The sequence below is a fragment of the Aythya fuligula genome, chromosome 26 (assembly GCF_009819795.1).
Source record: "Aythya fuligula isolate bAytFul2 chromosome 26, bAytFul2.pri, whole genome shotgun sequence".
Lineage (NCBI taxonomy): Eukaryota > Metazoa > Chordata > Aves > Anseriformes > Anatidae > Aythya > Aythya fuligula.
In genome coordinates, this window is record NC_045584.1 from 5194655 (window position 1) to 5214388 (window position 19734).

General features: G+C 49.8%; 1 protein-coding gene across 1 annotated transcript; it reads left to right on the forward strand.

The window, feature by feature from the left end:
* The first annotated feature begins 4248 nt into the window (after positions 1 to 4248).
* On the forward strand, positions 4249 to 8238 carry OAZ1 (ornithine decarboxylase antizyme 1). The gene is given in 6 exon segments (XM_032203785.1): positions 4249 to 4433; positions 6663 to 6720; positions 6722 to 6808; positions 6929 to 7101; positions 7598 to 7683; positions 7809 to 8238. Coding segments are annotated over 6 exon segments (651 nt in total). The 5' UTR covers positions 4249 to 4317; the 3' UTR covers positions 7940 to 8238.
* Positions 8239 to 19734: the final 11496 nt, after the last annotated feature.

The following is a 19734-nucleotide window of genomic DNA, read 5'->3' on the forward strand; positions in this document are numbered from 1 at the left end:
TGTCATAAACATCTCCTCTTTCCACATCCAAGAAGAGCTATGACAGCATGATGCAGCTAAGCAGGAAATATACTGGGCTTTCTGCTACATGTCCATTACCAATCTTTTCCACTCATCTTCACTGGAGCTTTGTTGCTGCTCTAGCACATGCAAGCGGGCACTGCTGCAGTGCAGCCCGGGCAGCCCACTCCCCAGTAGCACCCTCAGTGGCAGAAAAAAACACAGAAACAGTAATGGTTGCAGTCTTCTTATTTAGTCTTGTTTTAATCACCTAATCAACAGCAGAACAGCTTATCTTCCCTTTTCTAAATAAAAGAAGTGATACAGCTACAGTATCAACTTGCAGGATTTCAGGATGTCCAAGTCTTAAGAGTGTTTTGGATCCTGCACATCTTCCTAAGCACTAGTTTTGTGTCATCTCATCACAAACTCGTGCAAACCAGAGAGCAGACAATGAAGAGGTAAGACATGCCATTACTGGTCCTGTCCATTTCTTCCTTGAGCATCTGTTTAGATCAGCTACCAACCCTGACTTTGATTTTACTTACTCCTGTGCTATCATAAACTCTGCTTTCAGTCTAACACTCTTCAGAATGTAAAAACTATAAAAAATTGACAAAAATCACTAACTGGTGATTCTGATTAATGTTTGGGATGTCTCTTGTTAAAAGAGACTGAAAGACTTGCTGAAACGAGGTAAAAAGAAAAGCAAATGAAGTTCTGGAAAATAAAACTATTTTGTTTTCCTCAACCTGAAACTATTCAAACTTAGGTTCCTGATCTGGAGTTTGGCTGTGTTGCTTCTTCTGTACTTTCTCCGTTAACAGGTCTGGTTATTTAGTAACTCAAATTGCACAAGATCTTTTCCCAGCTGATTTTATACAGCCTAATTACTATGACCTGTTTGTGTAAGAGAACTTCTGGGACTCGCTGCACGTTCTCCTCTGAGGAGTTCAGTAAGCAGTTCAGGAGAGAGCTGCTGGAAGCTTAATGGCACAGGCTCTCTGCTGCTTGTCAGCTTCGGGAACTATGCTGGTCCTTTGAAATGTGTCACGGAGACATGGTCGTTGGGGGCCAGTGGAATGAGCAGGTCTTTGATAGCGTGTTTGTGGACACCAGCACAGGACTTGGGATGAACTAGAGCCTCAGGACTTTGATGGAGGAGAATGGCTACTTGCAATTGTCCCTGTTGCCTCTGTGTTGAAAGCTACTGTGCCACAGCAGATGTGGGTGTATATGAATGGAAGCCCACATGTCAGCTGTTAGGGTTCACTGCCTGGTTATTAGATAAAACCAGGGACTGAGTGTTGGCCAAAGATGCCAAACAAAATGCAGCTGGAGCAATTAGGACACAGACACACAGTTACTTCTGCATATTCTGCTATGGTAGGATAATCATGGCAAAACAGTGGTAAAAAACAGCTGGAGATGGCAACATCTCAAAGTGCCTCAGCTGTTAATCCTGACATTCTGAGTCAGTCTTCTCTGTGAGGATTTATGAATCATTGTCACTGCTAAACTGGAAGAGGCAGGCTATCTCAGCAAAACTGCAGCTGGAACTAATCCCACACAATATTTAATGCACAAAAAGAAACAGGTTGATTGGGCTTTTTGCAGACTACAGAACAGCACAGTGTTATCCAGGTCACTCAACTGTAAAATGGAGTGATGGCCCACTGAGATGACAGGTATCCAATGAGCAAAGCTGTTTCCAGTGCCACAGTAAAGCAGCTGCAAAGATGATGTCCTTTGACACAGTGCCATTATCAGGAATTACAGCTGGATTACCACATAAATAATAAATGTCATTATTAGAAATAATGAAACCTAAAACAAAATGCTAAGCCTGTCCTTCCATCGACAAATATATCTCCCCCTCCCTCCCCACCCACCCCACCCCCCAGGAAACTTTTCTAAAACAACACACAAAACATGAATTGCCAAATCTTCTCTGATGTGCTTCATTTGGTCCAAATATTCCTGAGTTGCAGCTATCCCATTGTTTCAAGTTGGTCTCTGGGTAATGCATTAAATGGCAATCAGCTTCCCATCCATAAATCAACAGCCACACGTAGAGAGTATGATGAAAACACCAACATCGCATTTATTTTGTGTTCTGGGAGCTAAGTGCAGACACCTGCAGCAGGAAAAGGCTTTTTCTCTTGTAACTCTTACTTACCACGACTCCCAGACTAGTCACTGGCTGCTGGCCAGGCTAGGCTTGTCATCTAAGCTGCAGGAGAACAGACAATGTTTTTGTTTGGCAATACACTTTGTTCCATCACAGTAAATCAGAGCAGTTTCAGGACACAGAAGGAGGGTGGGGATTTAGACACTTATTCTTGTTCAAAGTGGAACCAATCAATGGTTTATCCATGTGCTCAGAGCTCCTGGATGGGAACATTTTAAAGCAAATGAATATAAACAACACAATAAAAATATTATATATGTATATTCAGATGCAGCTACAGTACCTGAAGGCAATAAACAGGCTTGTTGTAGCCCGGGTTGAACAAAAAAAAAGAATACAGACATCTACATTTTTATACAAAACCATGATTTTATTTTTTTTTAACATTACAATGTATCTTCAGTATTCTTCTTTGGCTCTATAAAAATCTTTTTTTCCATTTCATTTACAAGGCATACCTGCCCACAAACTCAATTCAGCATCATGTAAACCTTTATTTTAGCTTTCTTTCCATGTCGGACAGTAACATCCACCACTTAGGATGTGCCCTGACTTGCACGATGTGCTTCTGACTTGGTTTTTAGAAAGGGGCTGGTATCAGCTCGTAAGCAATAGGCTGAAATGTTCAGAACTGACTGAGTCAAAGATTGGACCAAGGAATTCTCATGTATTTACTTTTCGTACATATTTGACTGCTGCTTTCTTTTCAATTTAAGAAGGCGTTTACACCTGTATTGTCCAGAAGAGAACTGGGTTGTCTGAAACACTCAGCCTTTCCTCCAGACCTTGCTCTTGCAGTGGGGTGCAAAGACCCAGCTATGCCTTGAAGCCTCGGGTTCCCAAAGCTCTTGCAGGAGATCAGAAGCGCTGTGCAAGTTATCAGGGGAGCGTTACAGATTGCTCGTCACGGGGCTCAGGCAGCAGGTTAGCGTCTGCTGTGTAAATAACCAGCCTTTATTTGCTTCCTCATTGAAGGTACAGCACGAGGCTTTTTTCTGTTCAGGTTGCTAAGAGTCATTACCCAGACATCTTTACAATTATACACCGCACAGCGGCCAGAATAAAACACAAACTGAAGGCAAACGCGATGTTGTGATTCTAGCATCAACCAAGGACAGGTGCACCAAAAAGAGGTCACACTGGGACTCCCCGCCCTGTACTTTGGTGACTGGTTAATTTTTTATTTTTATTTTTTAACGTTTCTCTCAGCATCCAGCCCGTAGGACTACAGGGAATGGCCTCAAGTTGCATCAGGGGAGGCTGAGGTTGGAAATTAGGAGGCATTTCTTCTCAGAAAGAGCAGTCAGGCATTGGACGGGTTGCCCAGGGAGGTGGTGGAGTCACCGTCCCTGGGGGCGTTCAAGAAGTTGGATGTGGTGCCTGGGGACATGGTTTCGTGGGCGACAGTGGTGGGAGGCGAATTTTAATCTTGGAAGTCTTTTCGAACCCTAATCATTCTATTAACCGGATGATGCCCATGCAGGGCAAGCCTGAGGGCGGGGGACCCATCCCCTTGGACGACCTGCCGAGGCCCCAGCTCTACGGGGCGCTGAGGGGACCCTCAGGGGCGCCGCCTCCGCGCCTCCCCCCTCCCCCCCCCGCGCATGCGCCACGCGCCCGGCCCCTCCCTTTCCCCGCAGTTTACCTCAGCCAGGCGGAGGCGCCGGACGCGGGACTCGAACCGGCGGCCCTGCGATCGGCGAGGGCTGCGGCACGGGGCCGAAGCCGCCCAGCCCGCCCCGCCCCGCCCCGCCAGATCCCGCCCACCCGCGGGGGCCCAGCCAATCGCAGCTCTCCGTGACTCCCAGTCTCGTCGCCTTTCTAACAAGCGCTGAACTCCTCACGCTGCCGGCCAATAGCGGAAGAGCTCGATGTCCCGCCCTCGCACTCCCTTCATCCAATGGGAAACAAGGCTTTCTGAGTGACAGTTGGGCTGTTCCCGCACGGGAGCTCTCTCCGGTTGGGGGCGTGGCCTGATCTGGGGGGGCGGTACCATGTGGGGGCGCGGCCGTACAGAGGGTATATAAGGACCCACCGCGGCCGGGGGGCCATTTTGTCTAGCAGCGCCTGGAGAGCGGCCGGCGGGAGGCAGCGGAGGGTTTCGGGGTTCGGACCAGAGCGGCCGGATGGTGAAATCCTCCCTGCAGCGGATACTCAACAGTCACTGCTTCGCTAGAGAGAAGGAGGGGAATAAAAGCACCATTATGCCCGCCGTGCTGAGCCTCAGTACCGGACAGAGCAGGTGAGGGGCTGGGGCCTCGCTCAGCCTTCGCACCGCAGGGCGTTCGCCGCCGCCTCCTCCTTTTCCCCCCCCCCGGGGCTCTGGTTTTCTTCCTCCTTCTCCCCCCCCCCTCCCCCGGACCGGGGGCAGGGCTGCTCCGTGGTGGGGGCGGGCTCTGCGGCCTGGCCTCCTCCCCCGCAAAAGAAGGGGGGGGGGGGGGGGCGGGGGGGGAAAAAAAAAAAAAAAAAGAAAAAAATTTTGTTTTTTTTTTTTTAATCTTCAGACGTTTAAGGCGACGCCGTGAGGTCGGTTACGCCCCTAGCCGTGCCAGGGGACACGTCCTAGGCCCCCCACACGTACAGCCGGGCCCGGGCAGGCGCCCCCCGAGCCCCCTCCCGGTGCCACGTTAGCGGCAGGCCCCGGCCCCTCGAGGGGCTGCTCCGCCGTGCCCCCCCCCTCCCCGGCGGGATAAGGGGGGAAAAGGCTCCTGAAGACAAAAGGCACGGCCCTCAGGGGGAGAAGAGGCAGAATTAGGCAGAGAGGGGAAAGGGCTGGAAGCTGTTAGCCCCTTATGTAAGCGTAGATATTATTGAGAAGTAATCGAGGTGCTAAGCCCAGAGTAGAACGTCAGACTGTTACGAGAGCTCTTAATTTAAAAGCCAACAGAAGAATTAAGCAATCCTAACAGATGCTGGGGAGAAAAGATCTGGAGTGGGGTGACCGGGCTACAGTGATGGAAGCTTAGGATGTTGGTCTGCCCTGAATAAAGAGAGCGATGAACAGACCTGGTGTGTGCATTGTGAGACCAGCCCTAGAATGCTGCAGAAGCCGATTTTATACTTAACTGCAGGTTAAAGAACTATGTTTTTTTCTTTTTTTTTGCAAGGGGAGTAAGATTACCCAAACATCACTAAAATACATTCTCACTTCTGAACTACAGACAGCCTTTATTATATAGTGCTTTTCATTGGGTGAAAGGTGAAATTATAAAGGATTGCTACCGCACAGCACTGAACAAGATGTTCAAAGGCTTATTTGTAAGGCTAATTAGGAATACGTAGATCTGCAATCATTTTGAAATAAAATAAGTAATGCTAGTATTAAAATCGTTTCAGAGAGCCTAAAATAATGGATTGAACACATTTAATTGAGATTGAGCACATTATAATTTTTAGTTTAATAACTTTATAGCTGCTGTGCTTACTAATGCTTTCTGGCATTTAATATTTGACTTACATGACCATTCATTCCCTTTCTAATACAGATTATTCATCACAGATTCTAAGCTCATTAAAAATTAAACTCGTATGAACTGTGCAAAATGGTGGATTATTTTGTACATGTTTATTCCGATTTGCAAATGGCTGCTGGCACTCACAGACAGGACGATTGTGAAAATTTCCCTAAGGGCCTCGATTGCTGCATCTGCTGAGATGACGCAACTCAAGAGTGAGCCTGCAGGGTGAAGGATGGTGCAGAGGGAGGGGCCAGGCGGCACAGCGATTGCTGTTCCTACAGTAGAAGGCTTATTCACAGCCAGGCAGGCTTAGAGATGGGATGAAACAGCACACATAGAAGAAATGTTTCATATCTGAAGATAACATTCTTCACCTTAAACACTGAATGTTGCTAAGCAATGTATAATTGCGCCAGAAGTCAGTCGGTAGGAAGACTTGTAGATTTCCAAATCATCAGATGTGGTCTTTAAGTTGAAACTCAAGAGCTTGCTTCTGAGCTTTGCCTGATAGTAGCATTTGAGATAGTGTCCTCTGTGAGGCTGTTTAATGTAATTTTCTGACCTCCAGCTTAAGAGAGCTGATGCAAAGATCTAATGTAATTAAGGCTGTATATCACAAGGAAAAACGATTTCCAGGGTGGGGAAGAAAATGGGATTTTGTATGGTAGTGAAATGGTTCCTTTCTTGAGATCAGATCAAACATACATCTGCCACAATACAGAAATTTACCTCATACCAAGTTAAGAGTATTTTCATCTCCAGGCTAGTATTTCATTCAGTATAGTACAGTAGTAGCTTTCTGGTGCCTGTGGATCTGGGCTTTACGTGATGTTCTCGTGCTTGGCCTGTATGTTCTTTTGTCTTGCTACTTGGCTAGGTTGCAGTGGGAGGAGTTCCCTCAGTCTACAAACCTGTGCCATCTAATCAGTGTAAAACCTAGAATTCTCAGGGCTCTAACACTGCTGCTTACCTTACCTAAACACTGTTTACCTTTAACTGTGATTCTTTTCTAGTTCCAGGGTTCCCTTCAATTGCTGTAGTAACCTGGGTCCGGGGCCTCGGTGGTGCTCCTGATGTCCCTCACCCACCCCTGAAGATCCCAGGTGGGCGAGGGAATAGTCAGAGGGATCACAATCTTTCAGCTAATTTATTTTATTCGGTGAGTAATGTTAAGCTTGCTCTGGTAGGTGGGAAGCTTTTCTTGTCCCAGCACTCTTAGTCGGAGTTAACTCTTCTCCAAAATGAACTGGAAGTAATGTTGCGTGTATTACTGCTACAGGATAATCGGCTGAATGTAACAGAAGAACTAACATCTAATAACAGGACAAGAATTCTGAATGTCCAGTCAAGGCTTACAGATGCCAAACACATTAGTTGGAGAGCAGTGCTGAACAACAACAACCTCTATATAGAAATTCCCAGTGGTGCTCTGCCTGAAGGGAGCAAGGACAGGTGGGTAGAATAAAATGTAACTTGAGTTTGATTTGTCTTGAAGATCTGGCATTGTACTGTTGATATTCTCTTCAGTCTGCTCGTGGTGCTTGATGCTCTCTTGTAAGAGACTACGACTAAGAGATCCTGATCTGAGAGCGTCATCTGCTTGTTCTGTTAGGCAAAATAAAATCAAGGACAAAGATATGATTTCAAACTGCATTCCTGGTAGCAGTGGCTGCTTTTATCCACTGAAAATAGCATTCTGGTTCTAAGTCCGTCACTACAGTTCTCCCTTCAGCTGCAACAAAAAAAACACATTTTTTGGTGTAATTAAGATTTAAATTTGTGTCTCAAGTTATAGCTATGGCTTGGGGGTTTCTCACTGGTGTGAGTCTGCAACCCATGCCTACTACTTGTGCTTGTAATGTGTGCAGATGGGTTCATGGGCCCTTGCTACCCACCTCTGATGAAGTGCTTGCTCATGTGCATTGAATGTCTTGCATTTGTTTTGTAGTTTTGCAGTTCTTCTGGAGTTTGCTGAAGAACAGCTTCGAGTTGATCATGTGTTCATTTGTTTCCACAAGAACAGAGATGATAGAGGTAGGTGTTAGCACTGTCACTAGAGATGTTAATGCAATATTTGAAGTTGGTTTTGGTGGAAACTTTTAACTGTTGCTTGATACCAAGAGAATTAAATGTTTTCTTTTTTTTTTTTTTTTCTCTAGCTGCATTGCTCCGTACTTTCAGCTTTTTGGGCTTTGAGATTGTGAGACCAGGGCATCCCCTTGTCCCCAAGAGACCAGATGCTTGCTTCATGGCCTACACGTTTGAGAGAGACTCATCAGAAGAAGAATAGATTGCAATGTTTGCCTTTTAGAGCTTTCTTGTTGTCTATAAAGATGATTCTGTAGAAATTTTGTCAACATCTATTACAGTACATATAACTTTGTATGAGATGTTGTGACCAACTGCTCTGGTGGTGAGATGTTGAAAATTTCAGACTCCACATCTTTTTCTGGATTTGTGCGCATGTTGTGGTTGTGCAAATAAATGCTCCCTCCAAATTAGCAGTATATTTCTTGAAGTTTAATATTGTGTTTGTGATACTGAAGTATTTGCTTTAATTCTAAATAAAAGTTTATATTTTACTTTTTATTGCTGGTTTAAGATGTTTAAGACTTGCACTCTGAAGAGTTGGCTCTGGAACTCTCCCAGCCATTAAAGTTGCAGGTATGGAAGGGCTTGGGTTACTTGTCGCTTGATTGGAGCTCAAGGCTATGATCTGTCAGGACTTGCAGTCCTGGAAGAGCCTGCTTTTAGTGAAAGAACTAGTAGGTTATCCATTTCTACTGGTCATTGTGAACAATGATGGAGTAGCAGTATTAAACACCAGCCAGGCTGGCAGCAAAGTCTTCTGGCTTTTTTTTTTTTTTTTTTTTTTAATTGGTTGGAAACAGAAGTTGTGAGGTACTAAGAGGCCAACTCTTGTTCTTACCCCTGCCATCAGAGTGGTTCCAAAGAGTGTTTATCAATACCATAATAGGTGCTTTATATATATAAATATATGTAAATCCCTGCTGTATCGATGTTTCATAGGATAGATAATTCAGGGTTTGTGTTGGTTAGAGTGAAATGAGCAAAATGAGCAGTTGAAATGCTAAGAAGCACAATGTATGCATGCTATGAGGTTCAAGCAGCTTTGAGAACCAAATAATGCAGTTTTAGCATCTGAAATCTGTTAGTGGTAGTGGTGGGGTCCTGTGCTGGCACTCACTGCCTTATTGGCTGTGATCTAGAAAGGCTTGTGGCACTTGCATAGCTAAATGTTGTCACTGAAGCTAAGGCAGCCTCCAGAAGGGGCCTGTAAATCAGGTGAAACATTGGGGTTGAAGTACAAGGAGAAGGGAGTTGAGCAGTACATGTTGGGGGGGGCCACAGCCACCTGGACAATGTCTGTGATACTGAACAGAAGGGAAAAATGTGGGTGTATGCAGTGCTAGATTTACCAGAGGTTGCAGTGTAGCTGTCACCTACAGTGGTAGGTCTCCAGAGGGCTGTGCTTTAAAGCATGTTTCAGTTTTTTTTTAGTTTACATTTGCAGCTGCATATGCTTGTTTAGTGCTATTAAGTCCCATCAAACTTTGTCTATAAAGCTTATAGCACTGAATCCCTGGGGTCGATTGAGTGCTGGCCCCAAGGTTATTTTACCAGGTTTCAAGCACCCCATTGTTCATGCTGTTGAGTCAGTGTAAGCTCAAGCACATGATCCTCATTTGTTCCAGCCTGTGCTCTGCTACCAGGTCTGTGTCCCCAGAGCTTGGCTTTAGGATCCAACTCACCTATGTTCTGAAATGTGTAAATGCACCCTGGGGGGCTGCTTTGTGGGGGTGATCCTTAGGCAGCTGTTCTGGGCCGGGGAATACAGGCATTGCGTGAGTATGTCAATCTGCTGCTACTGCTACAATTCTCTCCAAGCAGTGGTGAACGAGTCCCATGGTGGTAACTGCCCCTGCTGCAGCACAAAGGGGCCTGCGGGTGTGGTGCTGTGATCCCAGAGAACCTGATAAGTGATGGTCTGATTAATTGGCTTCAGGCACTTACCAAGCCTTTTGCTAACATCTGGACCCTTCACACTCCCAGCACTGTCACTCTCTGCTCCTTGGGTCCTGGTATACCTGCATGACAGCGGTTCCTGATAGACCCGGGCTCCTGGCTGCTGTGTAGCTAGCTGAATGCAAGCAGACCCCTTCCTACTGTCACTTGTTTATGGTCTTATTGTCATGTGCATTTTTTATTTTTTATTTTTGGAAAGCTGTGAACTTGCCAGAAGCTGGCTAGGAGGAGGGGGGCATGAGGTGGGTGGGAGAGGGTGTTCCTGCCTTTTCCCAATAAGCCGGCAAAAGCCTCAAGTTCCTAAGAGGATTCTCGTAAGAAACTTTTTGTCTCACCTGTTGTGGCAGTGATGCTCCTGCCTGCCTTCTGGGGGGATGAGCAAGTGTGGAGCCCGCACAGTTCTGCCTCCAAAGCTGTGGACCCATGCAGGCTTTGCTGGCTGCAGTGCTCCAAGCTGCCCCAGCAGAAGGGGTGATGGTCACCAATAGTGATTATCAGCTGGAAACCAGAGCTGGGGGTGCAGGTGGTGCTTGGAGCTGCTGTTGTGGCAGTGACACAGGATCTGGCCATCCTGGCCCCTGGGACACCAGGGGCTGGGTTAGGCCTGCAGGAGTATATATGTGTGTGTGTGTGTATATATTTTCTTATTATTGCTATTATTATTTTCCCCCCAGGGTGAGGTGCCCAAGCAGGCCCTGCTGCTGAGCTGCTGCTACTGCCAGGGCTTTTACTGCCATCTTGTAGCCATGCATGATACTACAGGAGCAGCAGTGGGGATGCAGGGCAATGCCTCCTGCGCGGTTCTGGCCCCAAAGCTCCTACTGGGAGACTCTGGTTTTGTGAACCAGCCGTGCTTGGGTACCGAGCAGATTTGTGTGGCCAGGGAGATTTTTCAACCCTGATCCTTCCTGTCTGTGGTCTGTAGGACCTGGTCGCCCTTGGTCCTACCTCCCTTGTAGCTCTGTTTGGGAGATGCTCGAGGCAGGGATGGTCCCCACCGTGTGCAGAGCCTCACACAAAGGGGCTGTGAGCTCAGCTGGGTGCCAGCCCTGCTGCAGTCCAAGCAATGAGGCTGATGTGGGATGCAGCCCTGGGCTGTGAGGCTGGGGATGGAGCATGTTTCTGCCATGCCAGACTGGAAGAAAGCAGCGCCCTGGGAAAGCAGCACGTTGTTGGGGCAGGGCAGGAGGCAGAAACCCACTGGCTGGGAGCATTTTTCTCTGTGGTTCTGTCTCCAGGCTCACAGCTCCTGTTTACCAAGTTTTTTTCAAGTCTGGGGACTGCCAAGAAGGATCCTTCCCAGACTCAGCTGTGCCACTGGCTCTAGTGACTGCCCAGTGTGTCACTATCTCCATCGATGGGACACCAGACCTGCCTCTGTGGGGAAGCCCCCAGGGCCCATCTCACTGTGTGCACAGCCCACAGCAGCTGTTCTGTATGCCGTCGGGTGATAGCTGTGAGTGGATTAATAATTACTTAGTTAATAATTATATCAACTACCCAAGTGGGGTCTCGTGTGACACTCGACCAACTATGCAGACAGCCATGCTCACGTGGTTTGGAAGGTGCTGATCCTGCACAGTGCTGAGCAGCCACTGCCTGCATGATGTGTCCTTAAGATGTGTCCCCCCATGTGCCGTGGGACAGGCATGTGCATCTGGTTATGGGTCTCTTTACAGGGGAAATGTATTTATTGCAAGCTGCACTCAGTTTAGTCACCACGTGAGTCAGATCTTGCTCACACGCAAGTCCCATTCCAGGAGTGGGACCATGGGGGGCACACTTGGCTCAGGGCTCAGCCAAGGGGGTGCCAAGGGGTCTGGGGCTGTGTGCGATGGGCTCGTGTCCCCAGCATGCTAACTCCACTTTGCCAGCACCCTGTTGCAGCCAGATGTTTGGAGATTGTCTACGACCCTGGGCTCAAGTTTCTGCCTTACCCACACAGGCTTTGCCCCATCCCATACACCTTGAGATTTCATGGCACGGATCACAGCACAGTGATCACCATACGGGGCATCCAGGTGCTGGTTCCTGGCTCTTAACAGACCCTAAACAGAGGCTGAGACAGACCCATGGGCATCTCACACTTCTCCATAGATGCAATGGCCCTGCCTTGGTGCAGCCAGACTGACGATCCAGTCTGGCCCCTGTGTGCAGTAGCCACAAACCCACCCACTGTCTGCTGCTCTAAGTCATCTGTGGAGTGGTGAAGTTCAGCTTTGTGATCCTCTCTGGATGGATTGTCAGGGTGTAAGAAAGCACATAAAAGGCCAGTATTTAATAGGCTCAGCTCTGGGTTTTATTGAAGCTGTGGTTGCTTTATTTCCCCCTTTGAGACGACATTGGTATTTGTGACTATGATACAATCTATTCCTAAAAAGGGCAAGGCTGTGTGATGCATTATGTTTCTTCTCCCGTAATGGTATCTTAAAGCAAGCAGTAATGTATGGCTTTGTATTGTTATTTAAAACAGTAGCAGTAGCAGTACAGGAGTTTTTTTTTTTTTTTTTTTTTTTTTTTTTTTTTTTTTTTTTTTTCCCTGCGTGTGTGTGTGAAAAATCTAAGCTCCATTAACCTTACTCAGGATAATCAACCACTGAGCTGAGCTGGTGCTTTGTCCTGTGGCTTCCATCCAGCTGTCTTTCTGCGATGCTCCAATAACCTGGACTCAAACCATTGAACAAAAATCAGTGAAAGGAGTAAAAGTACATCCTGCATCCTGGGAGCCAAGGTACCATGGTGGGAGTTTGGTCCCTGCTTACTTGGGACCATTGTTCATGTGGTGTGCAGGATCAGTTTCAGATTTGGAAACAGTTTTTGCAGCCAGGATCAGCCTTGGTTAGGAGCTGAGAGCTGGTGGATTTGTCCAGACCTCTATGGGCTCCTATGGGAGCCTTTTGGGCACGCTTGTCTTTAGGGCATGTAGAGAACCTGGGTAACCTGGTAGAGCATATGCTCCGTGACCTCTGCAAAGTACTGGCAGCACAGCCACTCCTCCAGGCCAAGGCTCCCCCCGGCCCCAGCCCCCTTCTCAGCAAACTTCAGCAGCAGCAGTGCCCTCTTCATCTCCACCCAGTTCCGGAGCAGAACCAGCGTTTTCTTGCTCTTGGCAAAGAGCTCCTGGCGAGGCCCCCAGAGCAGGACCTGCAGGATGCCCCTGGCCTGCTCGATGGAGACCCTTTTGAAGGGGTCTTGGTGGAGAAGCAGCAAGGCTAAACGCTTGAGTCCTGTGGAGTAGATAGACAGGGAGGGGATTTCAGGAAGCTGATTTCTTCTCAGGTCCAAGGCATTTTCCAAAGAGATATCCACATGCAAGATCTTATAGATCAGCATGCCTATATTCAGCTCATCTGCCATTGGGGTGAGGGGAGCAGCAGAACCCTCTGTCCAGTTCTGCTCTTGGCTGGTGGAACAAGGTCTTCTCTTGTCTTTAAGCTTGAACAAGTTGCTGATGATCAACCTTGGAAGGGACAGCCCCATGGAGGCCTCCTTGTCCTGCTGGCTCCCAAGGGGACGCGGGCACTGCACCAACAGCAGGTTCTCGGGGCAGATGTCACCCTGCCCCAGATTCTGTGCCCTGAGGTGCTCCAGCCCCATGCACACCTGCAAGAGGAGGAGGCATGCCAGGCGCTCATAGTGCCCGGGGCTGCTCCTGTGCAGTGCCCAGGAGCCCTCCACAAACCCTGCCAGGGTCTGGTAGGGCACGTCTGGGGATAGGAGGACCTGCAAGACTCGGGGGATGGCAGGAGTGGCTGGCTCCTCTCCAGAAGGGGACAGCCCCTGCTTACTGGGGTGGCCCGGGAGCAACAGCTCCCCAGGGATGTGTTCGGTGAAACGTCCGATCAGGCGCTGGATGCTGCAGTGTGCACCGAGGAAGCTCTCCATGCCCAGACTGCAGCAGCCTGGCTTGAGGACCTGTGAGGAGCGAAAGAGCAGAGACAGCTGTGCCAGGACAGAGCTTGGGTCCTGGGCCAGGCCACCACTTGGGTTGGGGCCACAAGTCCCAGTCTTACCCATGCATGGTGCTGGGCTCACCTGCACCCTCTGGTGCCTACCAAACAGCTTGAAGCAAGAATGGGGCATACAGAGGGGGGTGTCAGTCCTGTCTGAGCTGCAAGGCTGCTTTGTTGGGTCTCATCCTGCACTACCAGGGAGCCAGCCCCATTCCCTGCCCACTGACCCCTCAAGGCCTCATGCCAGGGCACTTGCCCCAGTGATCCCTTCCTCCTTGTACCTTGGACCTTTGGTACCTTGAACCCACGGGAGCCCTCAGCAGCAGCGTCAGCAGCACCAGCTCATTTAGCAAATGAATAAGTTGTCACCAAAGGGGAACCTCCCAGCTAATGTGAGCCACCCCAGGGTCACACTTGCCTGCAGCCCCCTCCTGCTGCCCAAACTCCCCGCTTACCTTGGCTGCAAGCACCAGCTGGTCTTGCCTAAAAGCAAATCCCACGCGGAAATACCAGGCATCGCCACTCTGGCAGCACGGCTCCCGCTCCAGGATGCTGAGTGCTGCCCAGCCCTTCCCTGCCAGCTCTACCCCCAGCCACTCCGGGGGTCCCACCAGCCCCTCCTGGGCTTGGGCCACCAGTCGGGTCAAGCTGGCCACCTGGCAACCCACTAGGGCTGTGCACAGCCCGTCCCATCCATTCAGGCCCCGCAGCAGCCGGCCCAGCTCTGCATCTCCTGTCCCAAAGGTCAGCTCCTCTGGGCTGGGTGTCAGGGCTTCTCCCGGGATGCTCCAGGGCTCCCCCAGGCTCTGGGACTTGGCCAGGGGCTTCTTGGGTGCCCGGGGGGGCCCGGAGCTGGGACCCCCCTCCCTGTGTGGCAGCAGGTTGCTGCCAAACCATGGTGTGGTGTCACCGTGGCGGGGCCGTGAAGGACCCTGCTCCGGGAGGGACTCTGCTCGTTGCAGCTGCTTTTTTGGCAAGGGAGGAGGCAGGGGGTCATGGCTGGGCTGGGGGGGGACTCTCCTGGCTCCATCCCCTCGGCTGGCCTTGGTGGGGATGAGGTGGGCGCGCAGCTCTCCTGGGGAGGGAGGAACAGGGAGCTGTTATTCACACCACTGCACCTCTCCAACCTCAAAGCCATGCACAGAGGGGGGAATGGCTGTTGGGGGTGTGGGGGGGTAGGGGGTGGAACAGCATAGTTCTGTCCTGGGGGGTTGCCTGGTTATCACTCACCCACGTTGCTGTAGATAAGGGCTGAGGCGGGGGTCTGAGGCAGGTGTTCCCCTGAGGTGTCTGGCATGGTGGTGGGCGGTGCGGGGCCCCCCAGGTCCAGGCTGGCACAGCGGGTGTGCACTTGGCCCCCCGCCTGCGCCACGGCCCTGCACAGAGCTGGGAGTCAGCGCTTGCCCCCCCTCCACCCCCCAGGGACTTCCGCTCCTCTCACTACTAGCTCTGGGGAAGAAGAAAGAAAAAGGAGAAGCAGCAGCTGGGGTGGACGTGGCTGTGAGGTTTGGGGGTAAAAGGCGGGGAGTTTGGTCTCCCAGTGACTCCAGCCCCTGCACTGGGGGTGCTCCTGTGGGGCGGAGGCTGCGTGGGTTTTTGCGTGTGCTGGTGCATGGCTACAGCCATCATTTCATATCTGCCCTGGTGTCCCTTGTTGGTGGCCATGAGGTGGATGCAATGATGATGGAAAGGTGTGGGGTGAGGGCAGGAAAAGCTTTTGTTGCCCCACCTGCCTGAGCAGAGACAGGGCTCAGGGGATCCAGAGGTCTGTGCATGAGGAGGGATGTGCAGTGAGCCTGCGAGCACTGAGCAGGGACGTAGAGCAGTGGGAAGGAGCCAGCCATGGGGTTTCACTTCTCCATCCTAGCCTCTGACCCTGCTGTTATGAGCGGTACTGAAACCGTGTTGGCTTTCTTGAAACCCACCATTTTCTGCTGGCGGCATCCCTGTACAGCTTCAAGCTTTGGCACAGATCTCGCCCCCCCCCCCCCCCCTAATGCATTACTACCCTGCTGCACCCATGGGTCTTGCAGTGGTGCAAAACCTCAGGCTGGGGCATTCTTGCTGGGTGCAGCTGGGAAGTGTAATTCTGGGACATGTTTGCAGAGTAGTTTGTTGTTACCTCTGATATTTTCTCGGCAGCGGTGGGGGTCTGGTGGGCTCCATCTCCGTCTCCCGGCACTGCTGGGGCCTCCTTGTGTTCAGCAGATGTACTGGCACCCCATTCTGGGATCCCCAGTGCTGGCCATGGTCTCTACTTGCAGGAAGATGTACTTTCAAAACACATTCCTCAGTGTCTAGCAAGCTTAAAGTAAGTCCAAGGCTCAGTGTCACTTCTGAGCCATCCTTGTGTCACCCTGGGGTGCTCTGGTAGCACTGATTGCACCACTGTCAGCTGGGAGTGCTGTGACCTGCTGCACGTTGTTGCAATGTGTTTGCTTCACCCCTGCTGCTTGCGCACACTTCACACTCCTCTTCCTGGGTGCTTTCTGGATGGCAGCAGTGCTGCAGGGATGGATTTCTGCTGTAAAACCTTCCAAAACCCTTTTAAAGTCCCTTCTCTCCAATGGCTTTACACTAGATGTACCAGAGTGGTGGAAATATTTATTTATTTATTTATTCTTTTTGTCTGGGACTTCCTGGAGCTGTTACAAATCAGGAAATTCCCCCTCTGGTATCTGTCACCCCTAGGACAAGGTTGCTCTTTTAACACTCTAAAAAATGAAATGTGGGCTGTCTTGAATTGTCTCCCAGCTTTAGGCAAACCATGGGAATTTTGCCTGAGAGCCCCAAGGCTGGAGGATGAGCAGGCTTCAGGAGATGTGGCTTTATACACAGAAAAGGCAACATCATCTGTATTTTTGAAGCTTGAGCTGGGACAAGACAGATGTCCACAGGAATGGTGGTGGGACAGGCTGGTTTTGGGGCTTAACTGGTGCTTAGCTGGTGCCTGAGGCACAGATAGCCCACTGATGGGGCTTTTTGTGGTGCATTTTACAATTCGCATTTCCTAGGCAGCACCAAGAAACCCGCCGGGTTTGTGTCTGTTTGCCTGTAGTGCTCACCAAGCACAGGCCATATATTAGAACTGATAAAGCATGTGCTGGGGCTGAGCTGTATTTTAATCCTGATTCAGGAGGATGTGCAAGAATTTGGGAGGTGACAGCAAGTGCTGGTTGCAATGCTCTCCCTGCTGGATGCAGTGGGCTCAGCTCCTGCTTGCACTGCAGAGCAGGAAGCTTGGCTTTGTACGCTCCCCTGCTCCACCCAGGGCTATAGTGTTGTAAAAATAAGAATAGAAATGGTGAGCATTTAAGATTCATCAGTATTCTGGGCTTATTGATGGTGTTTGGCAATGGGGTCAGCACCTTTCCCTCATCTTGGTAAATCATTTATGTTAATGACTGTACAACAAACCATTCTAAACAACTGTAAATCTACTAGGAACATCAATTTTTCTCCTTAATAAATAATGTTACATTCAAGATAAACCAGGGACCATTAGGAATAAAAAGCACAGCATTAGTGACATGAATGTTCCCCTACAAAGCTAGGGAAAAGGCATCAGTCAGTAAAACCCTGCAGTGGGCAAGAAGAGACTTTGGATGTTTGGACCTGTGACTTCAGGTAAACACCTCCAAACTGTTACTGGGAAAGCAAGGGGATGGTCACTGGTATTTTGGGTGAAAGGGAAATTGGGCTGTAAATGGGTCTAGCATTAAACCACATTGCAAAATTAAGTCTCCAATTGTCAGCTCTGTGCCAACATGTCGATTCCAACCACAAACGGCAAATTAAAGATGGTAAAACACACCAGCAGCTGCTAAACGTGGTGGGTGTATCTCCCCGCTAAACAGAAAAAAAGTCACACAAAGATATTTTCTCCCCAAATCGCTCAATTCTAGCAATTGCTAGAAAATAGCAATTGCAGGGCACTGCCTGAGATGGGGAGAGATTTCCTCATGGAGCACCTCAGGAAGCTGATTTTCAGGGCAGCAGGAGGGGTTTAGGCACTGTTGGCTGACAAAATTTGCTGACCACCTTCTGCCAAAGTTGCCGAGCACTCAGCAGCTTTTTGTGCCAGCAGGGCTGGCAGAGGTCACTGCCACAAAGCCCTTTGTGCCCCCACACTCTGCAGCTGGGGGGCCTGGGGAGCTGAGGCAGGGAACTCCTACTTAGCTGAAGCCTTTCTAATTTATAAGGAAATTGGTTTCTCATCCCAGCGGGAATAAGATCTTTAAATGCACCTGCTGGAAAATTGCTTCTTTATTCCTAATTGCCTTTATTTTTTTGGTATTTTTTTTGGTTGTTATCCTTAATACCTGGCTGCTGCAGGGATTTTTCAGGCCCATCTCTGGTTGGGTTTCTCTTGTCTGGGGTCAGAGCTGGTTTCTCAGCAGCCTTGGTCATGGAGACTCCATCACCCCTACAGCTGCTGCAGGAACCATGGGGCTCAGCTCTAGGTCCCCTGAGCACCCAGACTCTTCAGCACAGCAACTCTGACAGTGAGCCTGCCGTACTCTCTGGAAACATGCATTTATTATTATTTTTTTTTTTTCCATGCAGGAAGTAAAAGAAAACCCCCAATTTCCTCTTTTACACCCCAGTGTGCTCCTGCCCTGCCCAGCTGCAGAGGCCAAGGGGCATTTTCCAACTGGGACCACTGCTGCTTTGTTGCTGGTTGCACCCTGGGAGCATCCCTAAATCCTCACAGGGTGCAGGGATTTGGGGTACGGGGGGAAGGAGCCATCCAGGGCTGGCTCTTCCAGCAGATGGAGGCATTGTTTTGCTTCACCACCCCACAGGCACCCAGTGCCTATCCCAGTGACCATCCCAGTCCCACACTGAGGGGAGCCAGGGCTGTGGGGTGACCAAAGGAAGGACAGCCACCGAGCCTGGGAGCAGGGTAATGGGGTGTTTCTGGATGTTTAGTAGTGCCTTCACATTCCACTGCTGGGAACACAAGGACAGGTCTATACCTGGGCAAGGGCAGAGATGCCAGCATGTCCCCCGGGGCCGATGGGATGGGGAAGGGAACCCCACATACTCCTTAGAAGCAGAAATTTTCCCAATTCCCCCCAGTGCTGCTGGCTCCAGCTCCTTAGCCCTGCCACAGCACCCACCTGTGTCTTGGTTTCCCCAGCCAGCGAACTGTGGTGCATACCCTGGTGCTTGGATTTCAGCCTCGTCAGAGGCATTTGTTGAAAATTCAAAGCTATGCTGTTAGGGTATGCTGATATTTCCACGCTGCCCCTGGGGATGCCAGTGGTGCTTGGGGCTGCAAGCTGAGCAGGGGACTGTGCAGCAGAGGGAGTGGAGCTGTGAGACGTGTGTGTGTGTGTGTGTGTGTGTGTACGCATGAGCGTACACGTGTGTCTGTGGAGCCCTTTAAACCGCCCCCCCCCCCCCCCAGTTCTATGCAAGCAGGAGGGTGGGTGCAAGGCTTTGCACCCATCGGCTTCAGGGCATACTTATAAACACTCAATTAATAATTAATAACAGATTAATAGCAGTGGCAGCTTGTTAACACATGCACATTAATCATTTATTAGTTATTAATATGAACTTTAGTACCCTCTGAAAGTTGTTTTAGCATCGTTTATTAGGGGTTTTACAGGGCTGGCAGTGGTGCTCACAGGTGATCAACAGGAAAGCCCAACCCCCCCCACTCCTGACCCCACCAGGGTCCTCACCCACTGCCCTAATCCCTTTGGCTCCATGTTTGCAGCTTTGCCCTGACCTCCATCCCTTAGCGAGTGCCCAGTCTGAGCAGACAGGTGTCCCCAATTGAGCTCCAGGTGCTTGGGGTCTGCCCGAGCCCTTCTGCCTTGCTGGAGGCTGTGGCATGGATCCTGCACACGGTACAGAAGGGACCAACTGTGCAGGTAGCTGTCTTACTGGAGGCACATGGGGAAGAAAAGGCAAAAAACAAAGCAAACAAACAAACAAACAAAAATCACAAAATCCTAGTTTTGTGTTTTTCTTTTCCTTTTTTTCCCCTGCAAATAAATTTCACGTGCTCATGACATAGAAAACTGTGCAGGTCTGCACTGCCAGAACCTTCCTTTGCAAACGGTGGGAGGTT